The sequence below is a fragment of the Girardinichthys multiradiatus genome, chromosome 23, assembly GCF_021462225.1.
Source record: "Girardinichthys multiradiatus isolate DD_20200921_A chromosome 23, DD_fGirMul_XY1, whole genome shotgun sequence".
In the NCBI taxonomy this organism is placed as follows: Eukaryota; Metazoa; Chordata; class Actinopteri; order Cyprinodontiformes; family Goodeidae; genus Girardinichthys; species Girardinichthys multiradiatus.
Window position 1 is genome coordinate 28,410,659 of NC_061815.1, and position 25,742 is coordinate 28,436,400.

The window sequence follows — 25,742 nt, forward strand, 5'->3', positions numbered from 1 at the left end:
TCCTACTCTTTGTCATACACCATGGGTTGCATGTTTCATAACTTGTTTTAAGACCCTGAGAAGAGCAGTGACACAGCAACTAATGAGTACCTGTAATAGTTTCAAATATCAAGGCAACAAGTAAAGGGCAGTCATACATGAAGAGAGCTGTTTGTGAAATAACGCTTATCATCATCATCTGAATGGTTATATTTCAGTTATGTATCTCATCCGGTCTGTGCGTAGACAAACTAGTAATGTGGATGACTTTCAAACTCTGAATGACTTTCAGATCAGTTAAGAAATATTTCTGAGTGATTCGGTGGAACGGCAGCACTTATTCCCAAGAGATCACTTCACATGTAGTCCCTGAATATTCACAACCTAACATTAATCTCTAGCACCAAAGTAAATCCTCCACCTAGGGCCTGCAGTCATATTTGACTTGTAGGATCTTGGAAGATTTTGGGGTAGATTGTAGCATAGAACTGAGATCAGGGATATGAGACACAAAGTGCTTGCTTGTCTTTTCGTAACGCTATGTCGGATTGGGTTTCTCTTATGGAGATCCCAATTTAGGCATGTAATCACGTTAATATTTTTGCTGCAGATCCTACAATAAATAGGAATTTACTGCCCTCTGATGGTTACAAAATATATTCCAGGATTGATGCAGTGCTTTCTGCAGAGAAAAACGTACTTTTGCTGTTTTATATGTACAAAACGCTAAGACCAATGTTCCCTTAGTATTTAGACAGGTTTCCAGTTCATTAAACATTCAGAACACAGCTTTTAACTGTCAACGGTAACATTGTTGTGCTTTTATTGGGCAAGTGACAAGTACTCAAAACCAGCAGTGCATTAAAAAAACTAAACAATGAACTAAAGAACTAAGATAAGATTTAATAGAGTTTTTTGACCAGATATTTTAAACACAAAGAATTACAACTCATTGTCTTCAGATGGCAACAGACCTTTATCTTTCACTCTGATGTTCCAATCCTATGCAAACAGAAATTTTTATTGTCAGATAAACTAAGGAAAGCTTCTACCATGAAGTTAAGTAAGAAAAGAACATAACCACTACAGCTATACACATTGCAAATGACTTGAATTTAAGTGACCAATAAGGAAAAACCCACCCAACACCATACATACATGAATCACATGTTATCTTATAATCATAGTTGTGCTTCTTCTTCATCTTAGTGCTCACAGTTTTGAGATGCAGGTAACATTCACATATGCAGGACATCTTTCTGTATCCAAAGATTACAGGAAAATGTTTTTTGTGCTTTATCTCATTAAAAACAATCTGTCACTTCATAAACACGTTGCTGTTAAAATCTTTTTACTGATAACTAAGATTTACTTACAATCGATAATAATTCAGTGTCAACGTTCATTTAACATTCTTGACATTTTCTCTTCTTTCAAATGGAAAAAGAAGACAGAAAGACAAAAAAAAAACAAATTTTTGGCTGTAGTATGACTGTTGTGTCACACATAACTGCATTTAACACAGCTCTCGTGCTCTACAAGTCATCTTCTGCCTTGTTCTTGCTCTTGTCCTGGGGAACACGGGCCATGTTAAAAAACTCCAGGTTGGGCCTCATGTCTGTTAGATGGGCGAGTCGGTTGGACATGGCAAAGAAAGCAGCAATGGCCGCAATATCCCAGGCGTCCTCACGGTCGAAGCCGACTTCCTCCAAAGACCTAAAGTGCTCATCTGTGATGGTGTCGCTGCGACACACAGCCATCGCAAAGTCCAGCATGGCATGCTCCCGAGGTGTGAGCTCCGCATTTTTATAGTTAACAACTACCTGAAATGGGAGAAAAATCTTTAGAAAAAATTGGCTTGCAAAACTACTCCTAATATATATTTTATGGCTATAAACCTTTCTTTTAAAATAGTATAAATTCTTTCAGCAGGAAACCCTGTTTTTTTCATTCACAGCTAAAAATGTATTAAAAATTAAAACGAAAAAAGTAGAGATTTTTAACTTTTACCATACACCAGACAATGACAAATGATGTGTTTGAATTTTAAAACTCAAACTGAGCCTGTCTTATGACTGCTCTAACAATGCATAAAAAAATAGACATAAATCGGACAAGAAATGATGATACCTGATCAGAAAGAGTAGGTTTCTTCGAATAAATGCGATGTAGAGCACCATGGGACACCACACAGTAAAGACATTTGTTATAACTGCTGGTGGCAACCACAATAAGCTCACGTTCTGCCTTGGTTAATCTGCCTGGAAGAAACCAGGAACAAACTTTAAGTTGAATAAGTTTTAAAACACACTTATACATATATAAAAAAATATTTAGGGGCAGCAGAGCTTGCTGTGGACTAAAAATTCAGTACTGTTGAGCACAAGCAGGCATAATCTTGAACCGTGTAACACAAACATGATCTGTTGATCACTTTATTTTAGACACAGGATGTCTGAAAAGGTGAACTAGAAATAACGGGTAGTTGAACATCCTTTCTTAAACTAAATTAATACGTTGCCAACAAGAAAACTCAGCAATTGAATGATTAAAGAAACGGTTTAACCAAATCACCATGCATGCTGGGAGTCAATACTAGATTACTGTAACAGAGAAGTCATTTAAATCCTCCTGAGGGAGATACTCAAGAAATTTTGTTGTGAAGAAAAATACCTTAGCTCAGTTTAAAAACATAAAACAAAACAACGTGACAAAAGACGTGACATGTATGAAAAAAGGGGCCAATTAATCCACTATCTTTTTTAAATGTTTCATCTGTCATTTAGTGGTGTTCATTTTTTTCAAAGTCTCACAGTAATCTCAACTAAGACTTACACGCAGCAATGTAACTCGTAAAAATCAGTCACAACAATAAAAAGCTAAACTTGATCTTATAGATTCTATCGACCTGATTTCGTTTTGATCACGACTCTATATTATGTAGTGTAGGATGTTATGTTGTTGTCTTGTTGGTTTATTTGTGCGAAACTCTGTGGTCTTACAAAACAATAGGATAGTGCCGTGCGGTAGTATGGACACCATTTGCCGCTGTGTTTTCACATGGCTATGGTTTTCTGAACGACAAACAAAATAGGGAATTGCTGCTTTGCTAAGCTACGGGCTAAGTGGACCCCATTTATTGACCACAGCTTTCTACAGCGCCCTGAAGAGTATTTGCATACTTGAAACTTTTCTACATTGTGTCACAGTATAACCACAAACTTTAATGTGTTTTTTAAAGTGATTAACAAACACAAAGCATTTCAGAGTATTTTCTGATTAATGCTCTCACTGCCAGAATGGTCATTTCTTGTAGTTATGCAATACTCTCACCATTTTCAAATGTGGATTGAACATTGCTTTATGAACTAGGGACATTGTTTTATAACCTAACCCTACATTAATGTACTTCTCCACGACTTTAACCCTGTACTGCTGTGTTCCTAGGTCTACGTGATGCTGTTGGTTCACTAATGTTCACATATCGACGCCACAATTTTTTGATTTAAAAAAACAGAATCTTTGGAAACCATCTTTCCACTTCACAGCTATGTTGTACTTTTTTGACCTATCACATAAAATCCTAATGAAATACATTAAAGTTTGTGGTTGTAAAGACAAACAAAATTTGGAAAGGTTCAAGTTTTATGAATACTCGTGTCAAACACGATAAACACAAACCTGTGTCCTTATTCATCAACTCATTGTAGTATGCAAAGAAAGCTCTGAACTCTGCTGGCCTGTGAGAGAGAACTTTGAAGACATTGGGTAAAAATCCTCCCTGTAAGAAAAAGGTGAAAGGTTAACAAGTAAAATTGAAGTTAAAGGTCTAAAAAAAAACTTTTATTTTGTTTTACTGGATTCACCTTTGACTCCACTTCCTCCATAAGCACCACTATATCATAAGGCAAGTCCTTTTTGTAGGGAATAGGATAGCGGCTGATTTTCTCCGGAGGAGGGTTACTGCATGAAAGTCTGCTGCCTGCAGCCGTAAGAGCAGCAGCCTTTTTCCGCAACGACCTTCCCGATCGGAGACACGCCTGCATGGAGACCAGAGACAGTCCAGAAAAACACAAGAACTCAAGAGTCACAAATGTATTCAACTACTTACAAATTGCGTGGACGCAGGGACGCGAAGCAACTTCAAGAAAATATTATTCGCCATGATGGCCAGAGGGCTGCATGGATTATTGTTTTCTTAATAAACTCAGTCTGATTGGAAGGAAGGAAGTCAAATGTAGTCGGGCTTTTAAATAATACTCTAAATGTAATAGTTAAAGCTATGTTTCAGTGTTACTTATATATCATCATATGCAGAACATCTATCGAAACGGCGACATTTCTTTTCTCTAAATACGTTATTTTGCTCAGTTTCCATATGAGATGTTAACAGTCCTGTCAAACCAACCAATCAACGCGCAGCACTGGGTGACGCCTTATGTCGCACTAATTCATTCTCGCCGCCAGGTGGCAGGCTACGGCCCAGACTAGTGTTACTGTGGCGCTCATGAAACATTTGTTATTGACCCGGAAGATACTTTGTTGTAGGCTATTTCACTCCATTCAACTCAATTCACGAGAAGCGGTTCGGACAATTAAAGAGTCGTATTTTAAGGAGTTTCTGGACATTAGCATAGACATGTTTTACCATGTAAGTATGTAAATAATATTATTCTCCTGATCTAGATCGACTGATTTGTTTGTTTTGCGACGTTTTACCAGCGTGGTCATGATTATTGCATCCTCGAACTTTTTAATATCCCCTTCTCACTGGACTGCACATTTTTTATTGGTGTTTACAGATATCTTTGGAACATGAAATCCTACTACACCCGAGGTATTTTGGACCCAACCTGCTGAACACAGTGAAGCAGAAGCTTTTCACTGAAGTAGAGGGAACCTGCACTGGCAAGTCAGTGAATTCAATTTAATGTACAACACGAAGATATAAAGCAAGATATCTATTTGTTGTTGAACTTTCTCACCCTGCATGTAAAGCTTCTGCTATAATCTATCAAAATTATTTTCTAGGAAACTATGAATCTAAACAATAAACATTCTCATTTAATGCATCCCACAAAATAAAATGTAAACAAATATATTCACTTTACAGGACGAATTACGTTTATAAAGTGTTACTTTTGGAAAAATAAAAAATAATAAAATTAAGCCATTATTACTCATGTGTTTACAAATGAACACGAATACCACATAGTTCAGTCCTTACTGCAACTCAAAAGAAAAATGACTTTTTCTATTACACCCTTTAATTAAAATGTATTAATTAATTTACATGAAATGTTCAAATGACTTGCATTTATTCACTGTATGTTCTATTTATGGGTTTGTCTGGTTTCAATTATATTCATCCGGATATTAAAACAGGTTACAGTAAAATTGATTTGATCATCTGTATGTCTGCACATTAAGACATGCATAGGGACAGCATTACTCAAAAAAAAAAAAAAAAAAAAACTTTTTCAAAAATATTTATTCAGTGGAAAACGTAGCAGACAAGACAATATGTCTGACAACATAAAGCAGCTTAAAAAAACACTAATGTGGACTTTTTCCATCAGTAACTCCTGGGTTTCATCTCTTCAGATGCCTGTGCTGCTGTCATGTGCAAAGAAACCTTACAGAGGATCCAAACCTAACATGAAATACTCCCATACTTTTGACCAGGGGTACTCAAATATTTGTATTTTTACAACGAGCCAAAGGTTTGTTTATTATAGTTCGTCAAGCCACATGCCAAAACACGGTTATATTCTAAAAAAAATCAAAATCCATTTTATTCAAAGCAACAACACAAATAAAATGCAATTTCCATTTAGAAATAAATTCAAGTACATTCTTAAATAAACTACAACAAAATAAGACCCTTACAATGAATCATAAACAACAGTGGGGTTAAGGATCTGTCTTCTTTTTAAATATAGATACAAGGAACCTCAAGAAAGGGGGGGAAAATGTATTCCTTTTCTAATATAAGGTGAATTAAGCATCTCAGGAATTAAACAACAAAATATGCTAAAATAAAATAAAAAGCCTTTCAGTCTCACAGAATTCTTTGGTAAACAAATATCAAAACCTTTGGAATCAAAGTGCTAATTTTAACCTTCTGCCAAATACTGCTTAATTGCTTTTTGTTTTTGTGTCATAGACGTAACATAAAGGCCTCCTTGCAGCTTGATAAGACGAGCTTGGTGTATTTGGTTTTGTTGTTCTTACCTCTGAATTCTGAAGAAAAGTCTTTTCACAATGCACTCGCTTGCTCTCATAGCGCTGTTTCAAATTGGAAACCTTTATCATAGCTATGATCTCTTGGCATATAAGGCACATCGGTCTTGTGGTGGTTAGAGGGAGGACAAAAGCGAATTGTCCTGTCCGGGCCGGGTTTCGGACTACAAGCCGCCTGTTGAGAGCAACCGCTTTAGCTGATTTCAGAACTTTTCCAAACCAGGCATTTATATTTGCTTCATAAGTTTGTTGGAAAGTGTAGCTCAGAGAGAGAAGACCAATGATTGAACTAAACAGCGCACACACATGCACACATGTAACTTTTTTGTTTAAAGGTTTAGGGAAATAAAACAGAAAATCCAATTTAAAAAAAATATGTTGCTGACTTAAACAATGTTGATAAATATTAAAGGCAACCTCAACAATTACGTTAACTGCATTTAAAATATGTTCATGTTTTTTTTTTTTGTGTTTTCCAGGTATGGCTTTGTCATCGCAGTCACCACTATAGACAACATCGGCGCAGGTGTCATCCAGCCAGGCAGAGGTTTTGTCCTTTATCCTGTAAAGTACAAGGCCATCGTCTTCCGTCCGTTTAAGGGAGAAGTGGTAGATGCTGTGGTCACTCAGGTCAACAAGGTGAGTCTTTGACAGTTGAGGTTTATGTCTTTTGATTTTTTTCTGTTAAGATATTAAATAAATGTGATGATACAGTAGGTGTTTGGCAAAACAAAAACATGTGAGACAATATTTAAATGACTAGTAATATTGGAAAGGGTAGAAAAACAGCCTCCCAGTCGTATCTACCTCATCTGGATAGCACAAATACAAAAGTGAGAGAAATAAAGTCATAAAGCATTCATGTGTCAATTTTGGCACATCATTTCACTCTATGTCAGGTTTGTTTTTTATTCAGAAGTCATGGGATGGTAGCCAAGACATGCAGAAAGGACAATAAGGCAGAAACTTTATTCTAAAATCCCACATATGTTTGACTAAAACCTACTGACCTCTGTAGATGGGACAAATTTGAACTGGAGTTGCTGTGTTCATGTGAAGCAACAGATTAGAGTTGTTTTAAAAGCACAATATTAGAAGCCCTCTACAACCACACAGAAACCAATGAAAAGTTTGCAATTTGTTGCTAATTCTAATAACCCTTGGAAAGCTCAAGCTGTAGATTGGCACATACCCTGACCCAGTGATTCCCACTGAAATCTCAGTGACACTTTTAACTTCACCTTATGTTCTCCGAGCTATTTAAACAGGACACATTTTTGTTATTATAACTAGTCTGTCAACATTTTGTTGGCAGGAGAGCATCAGTTTGTGTAGCTGGCAAATACTTTTTATCTGTAAGATGACGTTACTACTTCTGCATCACTGCTTCTGTTTCTATTTTTTTGCCTTGTTTTGCACGATAAACGTTCTCTGTTTTTTGCAGGTTGGACTGTTCACAGAAATTGGCCCCATGTCTTGCTTCATCTCTCGCCATGTAAGTCAGTTTTCACTTAGTTTGCTGGACCTAATGTCTTGCTGTAAATGCATATTTAGAGTTTGAACTGTTCAGTAAATGTATTGTATATAAATTTCTCTATTGCAGTCCATCCCTTCGGAAATGGAGTTTGACCCCAATTCTAATCCACCTTGTTATAAGACCGTTGATGAGGTCTGAATATTTATTTTATTGTGTTTTCTGAATCCCTGCCCTTATGTAAAACAGTAGTCAATAGTGTTCTCATTTGTTTTCATACCAATTGCGCAGAAAGTAGTGGCCATTGTTATTTTTTCGCAGTTGTTTTAACATTGCCCAGGCTGACAGTTACTTTAATCTCTTCTTTCAAAGGACATCGTAATCCAGCAAGATGATGAGATCCGTCTGAAGATTGTGGGTACAAGGGTTGACAAGAATGACATTGTAAGTGTTTTTATTTAATAAAGGTATGCACTTAGATTTGACATTAAAAGATGGACGCAACATGCTAAGAAGCTCTACCTCTCCGTGTGTCTTTTGACAGACTGTTTTATTCATAGTGCGTTTTTATGAGAACATATCTCAACTTCGGCTGCTGTTCCATGATAAATCAGCTATACCACTTTAATTTATTTTAATCTGCTACAGAGTACCATTTGTTTGAACACTTGCTTCATGTATTTTGTAGCTCGGCTTTTTACAGCTCAGTTTCTCTGTTGTAGTGCAACGTGAATTTCTTATGTATCCATATGGTTATATTATTAGTTTGTGCTAGAAATTTGGTGATGGCCTTTTTAAGTAAATAAAGGGAAGAATTAGATCAGACTCTATTTGTCAGATCAGACTAGGCCAAAGTCTATGAGCTGTTGTTCTGGACAGATATTTTATTTTGCCAAACTGTACATCTTTACCCATTATTGTCATTAGACACATTTAGTTTTTGGCCTATCTGCTCTCACAGAAAGTCAGATCTTTAATTATCAATATATTGTTAGTATGAAAAGTAAAGAATCAAACAAGAAATGTCATGCAATTCTGTTTCAGTCTTAATGAAGCTTAAAAATTAATTCTTTGTTTTTCAGTTTGCAATTGGATCTCTCATGGATGACTATCTGGGTGAGTGTTTTGACCAGGCCTGTACAGGTCCTTCTCAAAATATTAGCATATTGTGATAAAGTTCATTATTTTCCATAATGTCATGATGAAAATTTAACATTCATATATTTTAGATTCATTGCACACTAACTGAAATATTTCAGGTCTTTTATTGTCTTAATACGGATGATTTTGGCATACAGCTCATGAAAACCCAAAATTCCTATCTCACAAAATTAGCATATTTCATCCGACCAATAAAAGAAAAGTGTTTTTAATACAAAAAACGTCAACCTTCAAATAATCATGTACAGTTATGCACTCAATACTTGGTCGGGAATCCTTTTGCAGAAATAACTGCTTCAATGCGGCGTGGCATGGAGGCAATCAGCCTGTGGCACTGCTGAGGTCTTATGGAGGCCCAGGATGCTTCGATAGCGGCCTTTAGCTCATCCAGAGTGTTGGGTCTTGAGTCTCTCAACGTTCTCTTCACAATATCCCACAGATTCTCTATGGGGTTCAGGTCAGGAGAGTTGGCAGGCCAATTGAGCACAGTGATACCATGGTCAGTAAACCATTTACCAGTGGTTTTGGCACTGTGAGCAGGTGCCAGGTCGTGCTGAAAAATGAAATCTTCATCTCCATAAAGCTTTTCAGCAGATGGAAGCATGAAGTGCTCCAAAATCTCCTGATAGCTAGCTGCATTGACCCTGACCTTGATAAAACACAGTGGACCAACACCAGCAGCTGACACGGCACCCCAGACCATCACTGACTGTGGGTACTTGACACTGGACTTCTGGCATTTTGGCATTTCCTTCTCCCCAGTCTTCCTCCAGACTCTGGCACCTTGATTTCTGAATGACATGCAGAATTTGCTTTCATCCGAAAAAAGTACTTTGGACCACTGAGCAACAGTCCAGTGCTGCTTCTCTGTAGCCCAGGTCAGGCGCTTCTGCCGCTGTTTCTGGTTCAAAAGTGGCTTGACCTGGGGAATGCGGCACCTGTAGCCCATTTCCTGCACACGCCTGTGCACGGTGGCTCTGGATGTTTCTACTCCAGACTCAGTCCACTACTTCCGCAGGTCCCCCAAGGTCTGGAATCGGCCCTTCTCCACAATCTTCCTCAGGGTCCGGTCACCTCTTCTCGTTGTGCAGCGTTTTCTGCCACACTTTTTCCTTCCCACAGACTTCCCACTGAGGTGCCTTGATACAGCACTCTGGGAACAGCCTATTCGTTCAGAAATGTCTTTCTGTGTCTTACCCTCTTGCTTGAGGGTGTCAATAGTGGCCTTCTGGACAGCAGTCAGGTCGGCAGTCTTACCCATGATTGGGGTTTTGAGTGATGAACCAGGCTGGGAGTTTTAAAGGCCTCAGGAATCTTTTGCAGGTGTTTAGAGTTAACTCGTTGATTCAGATGATTAGGTTCATAGCTCGTTTAGAGACCCTTTTAATGATATGCTAATTTTGTGAGATAGGAATTTTGGGTTTTCATGAGCTGTATGCCAAAATCATCCGTATTAAGACAATAAAAGACCTGAAATATTTCAGTTAGTGTGCAATGAATCTAAAATATATGAATGTAAAATTTTCATCATGACATTATGGAAAATAATGAACTTTATCACAATATGCTAATATTTTGAGAAGGACCTGTATGTCATTGTAGGGTGGCTCATTAGAGCATGCATCTGAGTTAAAAACTTTTAGTATACACGATTAATGTTCTAAATATGCAGCATTTTTCATGCTACAGTTTAGTTATCTAATCTGTGTCAAAAATAATGTTGGTAAAATGTTGTGTTTTCTTTATTGTGTTTAGTCAGTAAGGTAACATTTTTACTTCATTTTCAGGTCTTGTGAGCTGATTTCAGTTTCAGTGTGCCACATCATATGGAGATTTTTTTTGCATCAATCTTATGTCTTTGTATAAATAACTTTCTCATTTTTACACTTCCTGTATGGCATGATGACAGCTGTTGAAGCGCCATAATCAGTTTTCTTTGTTGTGCTTAATATTCTACATTTGCTGTTATTATTAAACCTTATGTAAGAACCCAAACAATTACTGATGTCACAATAAAAATGTTTTGTTAACTGTTGTTACAGTATGATAGTAGCCCACAGAAAATGATTAATGTTGTTCATGTAGAAGGCATATTTTTAATTTTGTCTTATTTTATGTTTTTGTGTGCGGACTGTAATAAAAGTATTTTTTTCTTACATCTTCGTATGATTGTCTGTGCCTCATTATATTAGTTCTTTTGTAAAGCATGAATCTGATGGCGTTACCGCAAGATTTAGACAGTATGTCCAGTTTTTAAACGTGGCAACGTTTAAATGCAGGATTCTCATGGCTCGACGTGTGAACGCGGAAGTTTCAGGGGCGCGCACGTCTCGTGGCCGTAAATACGTGGGTGGAGCGCGCCGGCGTTCTTTCTTTCTCTCGTCCTGAAGATGGCGGCAGGGGTGAGTAAGATGGAGAGCTGTTAGCAATGGAGCTTGCTGGTAAATTTTACTGTCACAATCCGACTAAAATCACAGCCATCTTCGCGTTTACAGAGTCTGTTTTTAAGGAGACGACGTTAAGCGACTGTTTGCTCGGTGCTTCAGGGTTTATTTACAAAGAGTTTCATGTAGTTTACAGGATGTGGTTAGCTTTTGCTATCACAACGAAGCATTGAAGGTGCTGGCCCTGGGTTGTGCCACGTTACCCTTAACTGTTTGAGATCAATTGAATTGTGTTTTGCATTTCCAGATGATTCCTTTTAGTTTTGGACGGGAATTCGGTTCGTTTAGTCCTACATGTGAGTTTTGTAATCTGAAAGACTAACTTTATTAGCCAAATTGATGTCTAGTTTGCGTTTAAATTACGGTAAACGCCACTTGAACACGAGTCGTTGATTGATAAATGTCGGTAGTCAGTCCAGACTTTTATTTAGCACCTATAACTCGGTTTTCCATTCCGACCGCGCTTTCTTTGCATAGCCATCTTTAAATGTATGTGTCTGGCTTTATTCATTCATTGAAGTCTTTGTTTTTTTGTGCTCAGGCCTCAGTTTTATAACTGCCAATTTATCCTTTTTGCAGATGCTTCTAATCAATGAATTAGAATGCTAATGCATAACTAAACCCAATAGAACAATAATTTAATTGAAAATGCTACAAAGTTAAATTTATCCTTTCTTGAAAAAAAAAAAAAACTTGGAATAAGACTTTCAAAATGTTTATTAGAATCCTGTGCATGAATAAATGTTCTTTTGCCTCCTTCTAGACTCTTTACACATACTCAGAGAACTGGCGGGCCTTCAAGACCCAGATCGCAGCCCAGTACAGTGGTGCTCGCCTCAAATTGGCCAGCAGCCCTCCTGCCTTCACCTTTGGGCAGACGAACCGCACCCCTGCCTTCCTCAACAACTTCCCACTAGGCAAGGTGAGTGAAACTGGTTTGGGGGGGGGGGGTCAATGGGCTGATTGGTTTTTAATGTTTTATGTCAGTGTGTCCTCTTGTGTCAATGACCTGCATGTTTTTGGTATGTCCTTATTTAAACACACCAAATTTCAGCAAACAGCTTTGTTGGTGTTTCGTTAAGTTCACAACAACCTTGCATGTAGGCAAGGTTGTTGTAATAAGCCTGACTACAGTTGTTGTACATGTCTGTCGACACCATTTGAGTCTGAATTAAAAACGAATTCTGTCGCTGCCTCTAGGTACCTGCCTACCAGGGTGATGACGGCTTCTGTCTGTTTGAGAGTAATGCCATTGCTCACTACTGTAAGTCTCCCGCTTTTAAATGAAATGGTCTAGTTGGGATATAAATGTTAAATGACTTTACACATCGATTAGATCTTTGTCCAAGAAATATTAAATGAAGCAGGGTTTAATTATGTCTGCTTTGCATCAATAACACATTAACTTCAATGTTCACTTTGCAACTGAAGGACAGCTTATTCACGACTGATAATGTGGCAACAGAACATTAGGAAGACATGCAGTTGTTGTTTTCTTTTGGAGAATACTCCACTGACGATTGTGGTTGCCATTATCCCAAATTATCGAACTTTACGTTTTCATGGTCATAATGTCCTCACCACTCAGAAAGCTTTAGCAACTTTGCCACTAAAATCTGTCTTGAGTTGTAGACCGAAACAGTTAAAGTCCATCTAACTGGCCAAATAAGTTATCAACATGCAGAGTGTGAAAGAAAAGCACTTGAGTAATATGTCATGAAATCTTGCTTCCAAGTAGTCCTTTAAGATTGTGCCTTGTTTTTCAGCTCTCACTTAAAATATTAGTTAAATATACATTAAGCTGTGCCAAGCATAGTATATACACTGGTCAAAAAAAATAAAGGGAACACTTAAACAACACAATATAACTCCAAGTAAATCAAACGTCTGTGAAATCAAACTGTCCACTTAGGAAGCAACACTGATTGACAATCAATTTCACATTCTGTTGTTCAAATGAAATAGACAACAGGGGGAAATCTTTGGTGATTAGCAAGACACACTCAATAAAGGAGTGGTTCTGCAGGTGGGGACCACAGACCACTTCTCAGTACCGATGCTTTCTGGATGATGTTTTGGTCACTTTTGAATGTTGGTGGTGCTTTCACACTCGTGGTAGCATGAGACGGACTCTACAACCCACACAAGTGGCTCAGATAGTGCAGCTCATCCAGGATGGCACATCAATGTGAGCTGTGGCAAGAAGGTTTGCTGTGTCTGTCAGCGTAGTGTCCAGAGTCTGGAGGCGCTACCAGGAGACAGGCCAGTACACCAGGAGACGTGGAGAAGGCCGTAGGAGGGCAACAACCCAGCAGCAGGATTGCTACCTCCGCCTTTGTGCAAGGAGTAACAGGAGGAGCACTGCCAGAGCCCTGCAAAATGACCTCCAGCAGGCCACAAATGTGCATGTGTCTGCACAAAAGGTTAGAAACCGACTCCATGAGGATGGTATGAGGGCCCGACGTCCACAAATGGGGGTTGTGCTCACAGCCCAACACCGTGCAGGACGCTTGGCATTTGCCAGAGAACACCAGGATTGGTAAATTCGCCACTGGCGCTCTGTGCTCTTCACAGATGAAAGCAGGTTCACACTGAGCACATGTGACAGACGTGACAGAGTCTGGAGACACCGTGGAGAGTTATCTGCTGCCTGCAACATCCTTCAGCATGACCGGTTTGGCAGTGGGTCAGTAATGGTGTGGGGTGGCATTTCTTTGGAGGGCCACACGGCCCTCCATGTGCTCGCCAGAGGTAGCCTGACTGCCATTAGGTACCGAGATGAGATCCTCAGACCCCTTGTGAGACCATATGCTGGTGCGGTTGGCCCTGGGTTCCTCCTAATGCAGGACAATACTAGACCTCATGTGGCTGGAGTGTGTCAGCAGTTCCTGCAAGATGAAGACATTGAAGCTATGGACTGGCCCGCCCGTTCCCCACACCTGAATCGGATTGAGCACATCTGGGACATCATGTCTCGCTCCATCCACCAACGTCACGTTGCACCACAGACTGTCCAGGAGTTGCCAGATGCTTTAGTCCAGGTCTGGGAGGAGATCCCTCAGGAGACCATCCACCATCTCATCAGGAGCCCAGGTGTTGTAGGGAGGTCATACAGGCACGTGGAGGCCACACACAATACTGAGCCTCATTGTGACTTGTTTTAAGGACATTACATCAAAGTTGGATCAGCCTGTAGTGTGTTTTTCCACTTTAATTTTGTGTGTCACTCCAAATCCAGGCCTCCATTGGTTAATAAATTTGATTTCCATTGATGATTTTTGTGTGATTTTGTTGTCAGCATTTTCAACTTTGTACAGAACAAAGTATTCAATGAGAATATTTCATTCATTCAGATCTAGGATGTTATTTTAGTGTCCCCTTTATTTTTTTGAGCAGTGTTTTTAAATTTTACCAAACATCTACACTGAGCAGCTCATGCTGTCGGTCCACAATAGGAAGAGTGCTATTTAAAATGACAGACTCATTAACCTGTTTGATTTGAACAATATTCTTTTGTACCATGTAAATACAGTGAGCAATGATGCCCTGCGTGGTGCCACTCCTCAGGCTGCTGCCCAGGTTTTGCAGTGGGTTAGCTTTGCTGACTCAGAGATCATCCCTCCAGCCAGTGCATGGGTCTTCCCTACTTTAGGAATCATGCAGTTCAACAAGCAGGTATGCAGCTCCACATTTTACTGTTCCAAATTGTTGGTACGTCAGTGCAACATGCTAATATTAAAACATATTCTGCGGTCATGCAAGGTAAATTATTTCTGTTTGGGTATATACAGGCGACAGAGCAGGCCAAGGAGGATGTGAAGAAGATCCTCACAGTGCTCAACCAACACCTGACCTTTCGCACTTTCCTTGTGGGGGAGAGGGTCAGCCTGGCTGACATCTCTGTGGCCTGCTCCATGCTTTGGCTCTTCAAACAGGTTTGATATACACATCAGTCATGCATTTCCATAAAAACAAACTGAGGGCTTTGCCCTTTCATTTAGCACCGATTGATCAAATTTTATTTCACATGTGATCTGCAGGTGTTTGAGCCGTCCTTCCGTCAGCCTTATCCCAATGTGACGCGCTGGTTTGTCACCTGCATCAACCAGCCTCAGTTCAAGGCTGTTCTTGGAGAAGTCAAGCTGTGTGAGAAGATGGCCCAGTTTGATGGTGAGTTACCAGCAAAGAGAGAAGTGGGAACGCTTAATAAAACCAGTGGGGTATAATTTGTCAAACTTAAAGTTGGGTGTTTTCACTGGCCTGGGATTTTTATTTCTTTTCCGTACAAATCCAACACATCTGCAAACACAAGCACTCTGGGAAATACATCATTGTTTTATAAAATATTTTGCAGTTTGTGTCCACAATAGGCTAGATTTTTTTATTTTTTGGAAATTGGAGAAATGTTATTTTCTTCTAGCCAAGAAGTTTGCTGAGTTTCAGCCCAAGAAAGAAGCCCCTGCCAAAAAAGAAAAGGGTGGGAAAGAGGCAGCTAAACCCCAGGAGAAGAAAGAAAAGAAAAAGGAAGAGAAAAAGCCTGCTTCAGAAGAAGAAATGGATGACTGTGATGCTGCTTTGGCTGCAGAACCCAAAGCCAAGGACCCATTTGCACACCTGCCAAAGAGGTAAGTGTCATTTGTTTCAGTGAGTCACATGCAAACAATGGGATTTCATTACAACTGACAGAATTTGGAGAGTTGGACGTCAACAGAGCTTTTAATTAAGGTGTTTATTGTATAAGGGAAAGGTGGTGCTTTGAAAGGGGTTGTAGAATTTGATTGAAGTAAGAATAATTCACCCAGATGGGGAAAACAGCTGGTCCCCTGTCATTGGGCAAGGCAGTGTCCTGTGATGGCACACAGTCTTAATCTGACAGGGGAAGATAAAGTAAAGATCATATTCATCCCAGTCGTCTCTGATCAGTGAGTAAAAGGCTGGTTCATGCTGTGGTCACAAATAAACTTAGATCTCAACTGTAACATGAAGGATAAAAGAGCTCTGTGATGCCCAAGACAGTGTTATGGTTAATTACAGCCAACGAACGTTTATATATCTGTCAAACATACAAAAGTTGGATAACAAAAAATATAAGGTCAAATTTATTTATATTGGCACTTTTCCAACAACTTGTGTTGCACAAAGTGCTTTACAAACTAAAATGCAACATAAATGACAATGCCTTACAAATGAGGATTAAAAACTATTATGACAATAAAACTGCTTTAACAATGACTAAGGCTGTTTTAAAAATGTTTAGGCCAATGTGTGCCAAAAGGCAGTCCATTAAATTGTCTTAACCCTTCCAGTACCAAGGCTAAAATGCCGATTTTGACATATTTTGCTATTATGGCTGTAAAATGGCCAGGGAATGCCCCAAGTCTAAGAACGTTGGCCCCTCTTGCCAGGGGAACTTGAACTTGACTTTCCAACACCTGGTTAATGACTATTGCATATTATAAGGAATTGTGAGCTCTTTAAAAGAAGAAAAATGCAAAATCGAATTTGTTTTTTAAGGCTTTTATGAGAATACATTTTCTGATTATTAATGAAGTTTTGATTTGACATTTGAGATGTGAACCTACACATGTTCTGAACAATCACAAGTCATTTCTTGAGTCTAGGACTCTGGGTGTGCAAAAAACAGTACAAAACATAACAATATACATAGGCAAAAATTAGGCCAAACAACGTTACAAAGGTATGTAAAATGTGTTATGAACATTCTCAAGTCATATATTAACATTGCACATGAACTCTTGATTTGAAACTTGAAATATTAACCTTTACATGTGTGCAAAAAATAGTGCAAAAATAACTATACGAACCCTGAGAAAAAAGTGCATTTTTAACAGTCAAAAATAAAAACAATAATATGACAATGCTTTATTTATAACAGAACTTTGTACTATCGCTACTATCTACACAGCTGGTAGTTCAATATGGAACTGCTTGAAGCAGATCCTGTCTGGTTGCAGACACAGTGGTGCATTACAAAGTTTGCACATCCAGCTGGTGCGCCTTTTGCGAAGTTTGCAAATACGCCGTCCCTTGGTCGAACACTGGGAAGCTGGATTTCCACTGCTTGTGCGGTCAGGGTAGTGGTAGGTGACTGGTAGGACGAGAACATTTCAGAGGTGTTCCAAGTAGGTGTGCTGTCAGCTCTTCTTGGAATTGCTGCCGGGTCATGTATGGCTGCTGCTGGTTAGCACGCACCTCTATGTAGCTGTTGGTAAAACAAATGTCCATAAGATGCTGGAAAACCGTGATGGGCCACCTCTTTGATCAGAGGTGTCAACTCCTCCCATATAATTGTTGTACTCTGTTACCACTGTGGGTCTGGGGATGGAGACTCTCTGCTGTTGCTCACCAATCTTCTGCCAGCCATGTCCCCGCTATACACTGGGTGGGCACTGGAGCGGAGGGAAACCTCACAAGTGTCCTTCCACTTGATGAACAGAAGGTCACCATCCCTGATCCATCTGATGCTCCCTCTTGGTGCCCTTCTGTCCAGCGCGTTTTCTTTTGATTTTGGCATGCCGATTCTCCCCTCCCGGTATGTGCCACAAACTCCAAATCCCTCCTGGATAAGGTGGCAGAAGAGCAGAGGGCCTGTGTAAAAGCTGTCCATATATATAATGTAGCCAGTCCCCAAATGCTCCTTCTTCACCAGCTTTGCAACCACATCAAAGGACGGACCCTTTCCTGAGACAGGCGTGGTGTCCTTCCCCGTGTAGAGGATGTTATCTGCTGTGTACCCATTTACATCAGCCAGCACAAACCGCTTCAGCCCCCATTTTGTTGGCTTTGCCTTCATGTATTTTATACCAAGTCTGGCCTTGATGGCAACCATCCCCTCATCCACTGCCAGGTGGTGTTTAGGGTGGTAGAAGGACAGGCAGTGGATACAGACAATCTCCAAGAGGGATGTGACCCGATGGATGGGGTTATAATTTTCTGTGCCCTTCTTGGCGTCATTGTCTGTATCTGCCTTTGGTTCACTCCTGTGGAGGTCACTCAGAATGAGCCGAAAACTGTTGCGGGACATAACGCTTGTAGGGTGAGCTTGATGAAAAATTGCCCCTTAGCGCCAATAGTCACTCAGCTTGTGCAGGTGGACCACAGACATGTAAAGCAGCAGACCAATGAATTTCTTCAGCTCGTCAGTCGAAACCGGTGTCCAAAGGGGAATGCCTTTCCCTTCTCCTGGTTAGCCACTGCTTTCTTGTTGGTGCACTCAACCAAATGTTGGAGAACCTCTGCATCAAAGAACCTAAAGAAGCTCTCACCTGGCTGGGGTTACCCCGGTTGAGAGGGAACTGGACACCAGGGGGCCGTTTTGGCAAGAATCTAGGGGGTGTAGGATCTACCTCATCAGGGTTGTCCTTTGTTTTCCATTGGTGATGTGGTGAGTTGTGAGCAGAGACTCAGCATCTCCCTCTCCCTTGTGGTGAGATGTAGTCACCATGGCTGGGATCACTGCAGGAAGGCTGCTCATCAGAAGAAAAAACACTGATGGAAGAAAATTGGAACAATTGTCAGGTCCCACACTCAATCATTTGCAGTGTAGCTTGAATTTCACCAACTGAAATTTTTTTCAATTACAAGTGCTTAATTTTCCCTCATTTTACACATAATGAGAAATAAATAATGATATACAACACACAATGTCAGTACCTGTCACCGGAAGACTCTCAGTGGGGTAATTGCTGAAAGTAAAATGGATAACAAATGAAAATCTTTCATTTTTATAGTAGCAGCAAACACAATGACTTCCATCAATGTAACATGTACAAATAATAGATGTGTCTCACATTATGTCACATAAACACTCTAGCAAATAATTATAATGATAAAATTGAGCTAAACACAAAATTTGTTCTAAATCTTACAATTTATGCTGAAAACAACATACCTCAGTTCAGAAGAGGAATCCTCCACATCACTCTCCTCCTCTATGAACCGTAGCAACCGTTTTATAGTCCTTGCCAGTCTTCCATACATTATATATGTGTGTCTTATAAATTGTAGACAACCAGAAACGCTCAGAAACACACAGAAAACCTATATCACATTATATAATGCTAGCTTACTCCTAATTATTTCTTTCCATTTCTCCCTGTCGTCTTTTTTCAAAGCTGCGGTTTTCGCGGTAGTGGTCACATTACCGTAATATATACCCTAGATTATACATGGACAGGAATCAGTGATTCTCAGCTTTCTGTCGACGTTGTAATTTTTCAGAATGTGTGAACTTTCACAGAGTTACAGTAATACTATTCTGGCCGCGCCAGGAACATGGCGCCGGCGCTATGGCGGTACTTAAAGGTTTAAGAGGTTTAAATGTTTCTTGGTGGTTGTTCAGACTATTCTAGTCTGGGAGCTGCTACAGAGAAGGCTGTCACCTCTAGATTTAAGGAGTGGATAACATCAGTTTTCATATTTCTCTCAAAAATGTTTCCTAGTTCTGGTTAAACTGGTCCTCAGGACCTCAACTCTTTCTCTCTCCTTTTTTGCAGCGCATTTATCATGGATGACTTCAAGAGAAAGTATTCCAACGAGGACACCTTGGCAGTAGCACTTCCTCACTTCTGGGAAAACTTTGACAGAGAAGGCTACTCCATCTGGTACAGCCAATACAAATACCCTGAGGAGCTCACACTTACCTTCAAGAGCTGCAACCTTATTACAGGTGAGGCTAGGCAGGAATGCCCTGATATAAAGGGATTCATTTTAAATATTCAGTATATACATACAGGGGTTGGACAATGAAACTGAAACACCTGGTTTTAGACCACAATAATTTATTAGTATGGTGTAGGGCCTCCTTTTGCGGCCAATACAGCATCAATTCGTCTTGGGAATGACATATACAAGTCCTGCACAGTGTTCAGAGGGATTTTAAGCCATTCTTGCAGGATAGTGGCCAGGTCACTACGTGATACTGGTGGAGGAAAACGTTTCCTGACTCGCTCCTCCAAAACACCCCAAAGTGGCTCAATAATATTTAGATCTGGTGACTGTGCAGGTCATGGGAGATGTTCAACTTCACTTTCATGTTCATCAAACCAATCTTTCACCAGTCTTGCTGTGTGTATTGGTGCATTGTCATCCTGATACACGGCACCACCTTCAGGATACAATGTTTGAACCATTGGATGCACATGGTCCTCAAGAATGGTTCGGTAGTCCTTGGCAGTGACGCGCCCATCTAGCACAAGTATTGGACCAAGGGAATGCCATGATATGGCAGCCCAAACCATCACTGATCCACCCCCATGCTTCACTCTGGGCATGCAACAGTCTGGGTGGTACGCTTCTTTGGGGCTTCTCCACACCGTAACTCTCCCGGATGTGGGGAAAACAGTAAAGGTGGACTCCTCAGAGAACAATACATGTTTCACATTGTCCACAGCCCAAGATTTGCGCTCCTTGCACCATTGAAATCGACGTTTGGCATTGGCATGAGTGACCAAAGGTTTGGCTATAGCAGCCCGGCCGTGTATATTGACCCTGTGGAGCTCCCGACAGACAGTTCTGGTGGAAACAGGAGAGTTGAGGTGCACATTTAATTCTGCCATGATTTGGACAGCCGTGGTTTTATGTTTTTTGGATACAATCCGGGTTAGCACCAGAACATCCCTTTCAGACAGCTTCCTCTTGCGTCCACAGTTAATCCTGTTGGATGTGGTTCGTCCTTCTTGGTGGTATGCTGACATTACCCTGGATACCGTGGCTCTTGATACATCACAAAGACTTGCTGTCTTGGTCACAGATGCGCCAGCAAGACGTGCACCAACAATTTGTCCTCTTTTGAACTCTGGTATGTCACCCATAATGTTGTGTGCATTTCAATATTTGGAGCAAAACTGTGCTCTTACCCTGCTAATTGAACCTTCCCACTCTGCTCTTACTGGTGCAATGTGCAATAAATGAAGACTGGCTACCAGGCTGGTCCAATTTAGCCATGAAACCTCCCACACTAAAATGACAGGTGTTTCAGATTCATTGTCCAACCCCTGTATATGTATATGTGTGTGTATATATATATATATATATATATATATATATATATATATATATATATATATATATATATATATATATTTCATTTTCTTGTTGACTTTGGACATACACTTTAGTTCTGGAGGGTTCAGTCATTTAAGTTTCTCATTTGCTGAATTTGGTTCTGGTGTTTAAGAGTTAAACAAGTTAAGTGTATCTTTGTGTAATGGCTGCAAATGAAGAATTAAGAAGTTGACCAGTATTTAATACCATGGAAGTTATGATTTGATTTGTAGAGCAGCTGCATGCTGATCAAACGTGCAATGTTGCAATACTAAATCTCCACAAGAGCGTCAAATGTTTTTGCAGCACAGGCCTGTACTTCTGGATTGGTTTTATAAGGGGTTATTAAAAACATTTTCATTTGTTGAGAAAAGCTAATTAGATTAAGTGGTGTTTAATCACCACTTAATCCAGTTGACCCACTGGTGTCCCAATGGCCACCAGTGGGCTCTAGATGGACAAACTTTATCAGTTTAGCATTTTACCTGATACCCCTACACATAGCCCATTCTAAAATGTCCAAACTCTTAACACTCAGTAGTTTATTCTAACCTCCCCAACAACCCCGCACCATTCCAAACCCTTTGTAAAGTGCCTTGAGACGACGTGTTGTGAATTGGCGCTTTATAAATAAAACTGAAATGAACTTTTTTTCCCCCGTCATTCAGTGTTTAAACTTAAAATGCCCATTTTCCACTTTCAACATGCTGTGCAACAAGTTATAGGCTGTAACTTCCAACAAACATCAGAATTTATTTTTATGCGTAGTAATGATTGGGCAGAACAGAAGAAAACATAAAATTTAACATAATGGCTTTTTGAGGAAATTTAAACATTTTTAGGTTTCTTGGAAAAAATCTTTAGATTGTGGATCTCATCAGAGAATTTTTTTTTATTGTGCCCCTTAAAATCATGATTTCAGGGACCACATAGGTAATTGTTAAGCCTACAGCCCTGGACTAAACAAGACAAGACTAAATGGTAGCATAAGACTAAGTAGTTGGAGGGATACAGATACTTCATGAAGAGAAACTTCAGTAACAAGAGCAACAAGCCATCCCCTGTCATTGGGCAAGGCAGTGTCCTGTGATGGCACTAAGTCTTAATCTGACAGGGGAAGATAAAGTAAAGACCACATTCATCCCAGTCATCTCTGATCAGTGAGTTAAAAGGCTGGTTCATGCTGTGGTCACACCAAACCTCACATTCGACTACGTCCTGCAAGAGTGCAATGTGGGACAGGTGCTTTACTTAAAACCAAATCTAGGCTGGCAGAAGTTTTAACTGGTTTGTATAATCCCACTAGTATTCAATTTAGTCTTTCATCAAGCATATTGGGACATTGGTTAAATTGTTTGCTACAAAATGTTTCTTCATTGCATCAAAGGCTAGGAAACAATGTTGATTGAAATACTCTACATGTTACAAATCTCTGTCTTGACTTTTCCAGGCATGTTCCAGCGCCTGGACAAACTGAGAAAGAATGCTTTTGCCAGCGTCATATTGTTTGGTACCAACAATGACAGCAGCATCTCTGGTATCTGGGTCTTCAGAGGCCAGGAGCTGGCCTTCACTGTAAGTATAAGGAATGGAAACTTGCTTTTTACAATGCTTCAGTTAGAGATGCATCAAAAACATAATGAGCTTATCCAGCTTACTAATCTTGTCGTGCCTACTGATTTTAGATTATCCTTTGTGTATTCATTGTTAAATGCCTATGCCTAACAGAAAACACAATGTTGAACTTGTTTACAGTGGCACCTTTCCAAACTTACATTAAAAGGAAAAGAACCAAAAGATTTTGGGAAAAAAGGTGTTAAGTGTAATTGCCTGTTAACCTCACAAGTGTGCTGGTATGCTATGAATAGAAGAAACTACCACAGGTATTTGGTTACTTTCTTAAAAAGTAACCAAAATAAACACAGTTGGCTTCATAACATAATTGCCCCACCCCCCCTTTTTCTTTTTTTTCTTTTTTCTCTCTGGCTGGTCTCACAATGTTGGAGTTACTGGAGGGTCAACAATCTGGGTTAAATGTCAATGGGTCAGTTAGTATCAATTTTTGATGCAGATCGGTATCTTTTTTTTTTTTTTGATTGTATTGAAATGTTGATTATTTTGTCACCACAGCCCTACAAGGCAGTAGAGAATTTGCTCAAATTATACAATCTTTTTCATGTAATAAATGCCCTTTTTATATTGTGCTCTGATTTTTGCCTGGAAACGTGACCTATTAATCTTTTCCAAGATTTTGGTTCAAGTCCCCTGCCATTGGGCAAGGCAGTGTCCTGTAATGGCACCAAGCCTTAATCTGACAGGGGAATATAAAGTAAGAACATGTTCATCCCAGTCGTCTCTGATCAGTGAGTGAAAGGCTGGTTCATGCTATGATCACATCCAAACGTGCTCCAGATGTCCTCTTAGAACAGGGGTCTACAACCTGCTTTAGCAGTGCTGCATTTAGCTTTAAGGGCCTTCCATGGTGGTGCTCAAACCAAATGGGAGAATTGAGCATCATTTTCCACTTTAAACAGACCAGAGTTCATTTCCCCTGTGGTTCCGGACCTTTTGTGCAGGTGTGAATACACTCAAGCCAACCCCTGGTCCAGACCAAACAACTGGACCCGGACCCGCTTTTTGAGGTGTTTTCGGTCCGCTTCCAAACGGGCTCTGGTGCGATCCGCTTATGGTCTGAATATGAACTGGCAGAAAACATACGTCTCTTTGGAGTTAACAAGCCCCTGTAGCCAGTAGCAAAGGTGTACCTTGTACTGAAATCATACCTGATCAGCTGTTTGTTGCTTAGCAACGCTGCTATGTTGTGGAACAGGACAGAGGAAGGTTAAAAATGGTTCTTTGTACAACTCAGGGGTCAGCAACCTTTACAGTCAAGACGGGTTGTAAAGATGCTTTCATTTTAGCCAGTTCTTACTAGCATGAATAAAGTTCAAAGTCCTACACAGTTTAGAAAGGGACTCTTAAAGTAAATCATTATTAAAATGTTGTATTATTTTAGTGTAAAAGCCTTGTTAACTGTTTCAGAGCTTTGCTCAGCATACCTAAATATTCTTTCTAGGCTTCCTCCTGGTTGCCACCAAACTCATCGTGCAGGTTGCACTAACATGTATTACTCAAAGATTTAACTATACTATCCAAGATGAGCTTAGTCTGCTTGTGACCCTGGCAGAAACCCAACTTGTTTTCTCCAGCCTGGAAGTGTAAACAGCCAGGAAACATCATGCATAAAAAGTGGCTCAGCTTTTGTGGCTTCTACTACGATATTACGATAGTAAAGTGTATCTAAAGATTGCCTCTACATCATTGTTTGGTCATAGGGCCATTTAGACCATTGCATCTCTAGTTCCATTGCAGCAGTGTCTTCCTTCAGCTAAAAATAGGGTTTTTTTTTTGTTTTGTTTTTTTATTTTGTGCACCAATATTTTTACGGGGGACACAAATCTTTGCTTTTATCTGCAAATCTTTTTAAAAGTTCTTTTACTTCGTTATGCTCCCGATTTAAAAAGAATCTGGTGGTTAATCTTTTTCTTTTCAGATAGGATTGAAAATGTAATCTGAGAACAGTGGTGTTGCTTATCTCATGCTACCCAATCAAGGGTTCCTCCCTTTGATTCACTTGTTTCCTTTTTCTGCTAGCTGTCAGAAGACTGGCAAATTGACTATGAATCGTATGATTGGAGAAAGTTGGATCCGGACAGTGAGGAGTGCAAGACCATGGTAAAGGAGTACTTTGCCTGGGAAGGAGAATTCAAGCACGTGGGCCAAGCTTTCAACCAGGGCAAGATCTTCAAGTAAAAGGACACCGAGGCAGTCGAAGTAATACACTTAAAAAAAAAAAAAAAGATGAACTTTCAGCCACGTGCTTACTTTGCTGCAAGAATGACTTCAAATGACAGTGTTTGAAGACAAGTGAATTGTCTCAAGAGCCCCAAACTGATTTTTTTCTGTTTGACTTGTGAAATAAAACATTTTCCTCAATGTCATTGTGAAATTTTAATTTCTGTGGTGTAAAATGTCATCACTAAAATTCAGCCTTCTGGGTTTGGTGTGTCTACATTAATTAATCCCTAAACATATTTGTGAAGTGAAGTAAAAATCAGTTAAAGGTAGACCTTACTGCCATGATGTAGAAATATTCAGTACAGTTGTGCCCAAAAGATTTGAGTCTAACATTTTATTTATGAACTTCATTGCTTCAGTTTTTATGATGGCAATTCACCTAGAATTTGGGCTGCTATGAAGAGTTATCTAATAAAATGCAATTGTACAGTTGACTGATTACTGGATTTAAAAAAACTGCAGTTTTAGTTCATGGGGGTGGAGTAAAGGGTACTTGAGGTATTTCCTTATTTGTTTAT

General features: G+C 39.7%; 4 protein-coding genes across 4 annotated transcripts; 2 read left to right on the forward strand and 2 right to left on the reverse strand.

Moving 5' to 3' along the window:
* Window positions 1-769: 769 nt before the first annotated feature.
* Window positions 770-4,360, reverse strand: si:ch211-175m2.5 (uncharacterized protein LOC568697 homolog). The gene is made up of 5 exons (XM_047353105.1): window positions 4,091-4,360; window positions 3,846-4,019; window positions 3,661-3,760; window positions 2,110-2,240; window positions 770-1,802 (listed from the first exon to the last, which is right to left on the reverse strand). Exons 1-5 carry the CDS (start codon window positions 4,142-4,144, stop codon window positions 1,515-1,517), a joined length of 747 nt encoding a protein of 248 aa, XP_047209061.1. The 5' UTR covers window positions 4,145-4,360; the 3' UTR covers window positions 770-1,514.
* Window positions 4,361-4,469: 109 nt separating this feature from the next.
* On the forward strand, window positions 4,470-11,013 carry polr2g (RNA polymerase II subunit G). The gene is made up of 8 exons (XM_047353108.1): window positions 4,470-4,630; window positions 4,782-4,891; window positions 6,702-6,861; window positions 7,667-7,717; window positions 7,826-7,891; window positions 8,069-8,140; window positions 8,779-8,812; window positions 10,645-11,013. Exons 1-8 carry the CDS (start codon window positions 4,487-4,489, stop codon window positions 10,656-10,658), a joined length of 651 nt encoding a protein of 216 aa, XP_047209064.1. The 5' UTR covers window positions 4,470-4,486; the 3' UTR covers window positions 10,659-11,013.
* Window positions 11,014-11,133: 120 nt separating this feature from the next.
* On the forward strand, window positions 11,134-25,362 carry eef1g (eukaryotic translation elongation factor 1 gamma). Its single transcript, XM_047353104.1, has 10 exons — window positions 11,134-11,259; window positions 12,065-12,223; window positions 12,502-12,565; window positions 14,834-14,976; window positions 15,093-15,236; window positions 15,342-15,471; window positions 15,722-15,926; window positions 19,818-19,990; window positions 22,817-22,941; window positions 25,021-25,362. The coding sequence occupies exons 1-10, from the start codon at window positions 11,248-11,250 to the stop codon at window positions 25,177-25,179; spliced, it is 1,314 nt and encodes a 437-aa protein (XP_047209060.1). The 5' UTR covers window positions 11,134-11,247; the 3' UTR covers window positions 25,180-25,362.
* LOC124860122 (piggyBac transposable element-derived protein 4-like) lies at window positions 15,934-19,811 on the reverse strand. The gene is made up of 2 exons (XM_047353106.1): window positions 18,976-19,811; window positions 15,934-18,810 (listed from the first exon to the last, which is right to left on the reverse strand). The coding sequence occupies exon 2, from the start codon at window positions 18,344-18,346 to the stop codon at window positions 17,624-17,626; it is 723 nt and encodes a 240-aa protein (XP_047209062.1). The 5' UTR covers window positions 18,347-18,810; window positions 18,976-19,811; the 3' UTR covers window positions 15,934-17,623.
* Window positions 25,363-25,742: the final 380 nt, after the last annotated feature.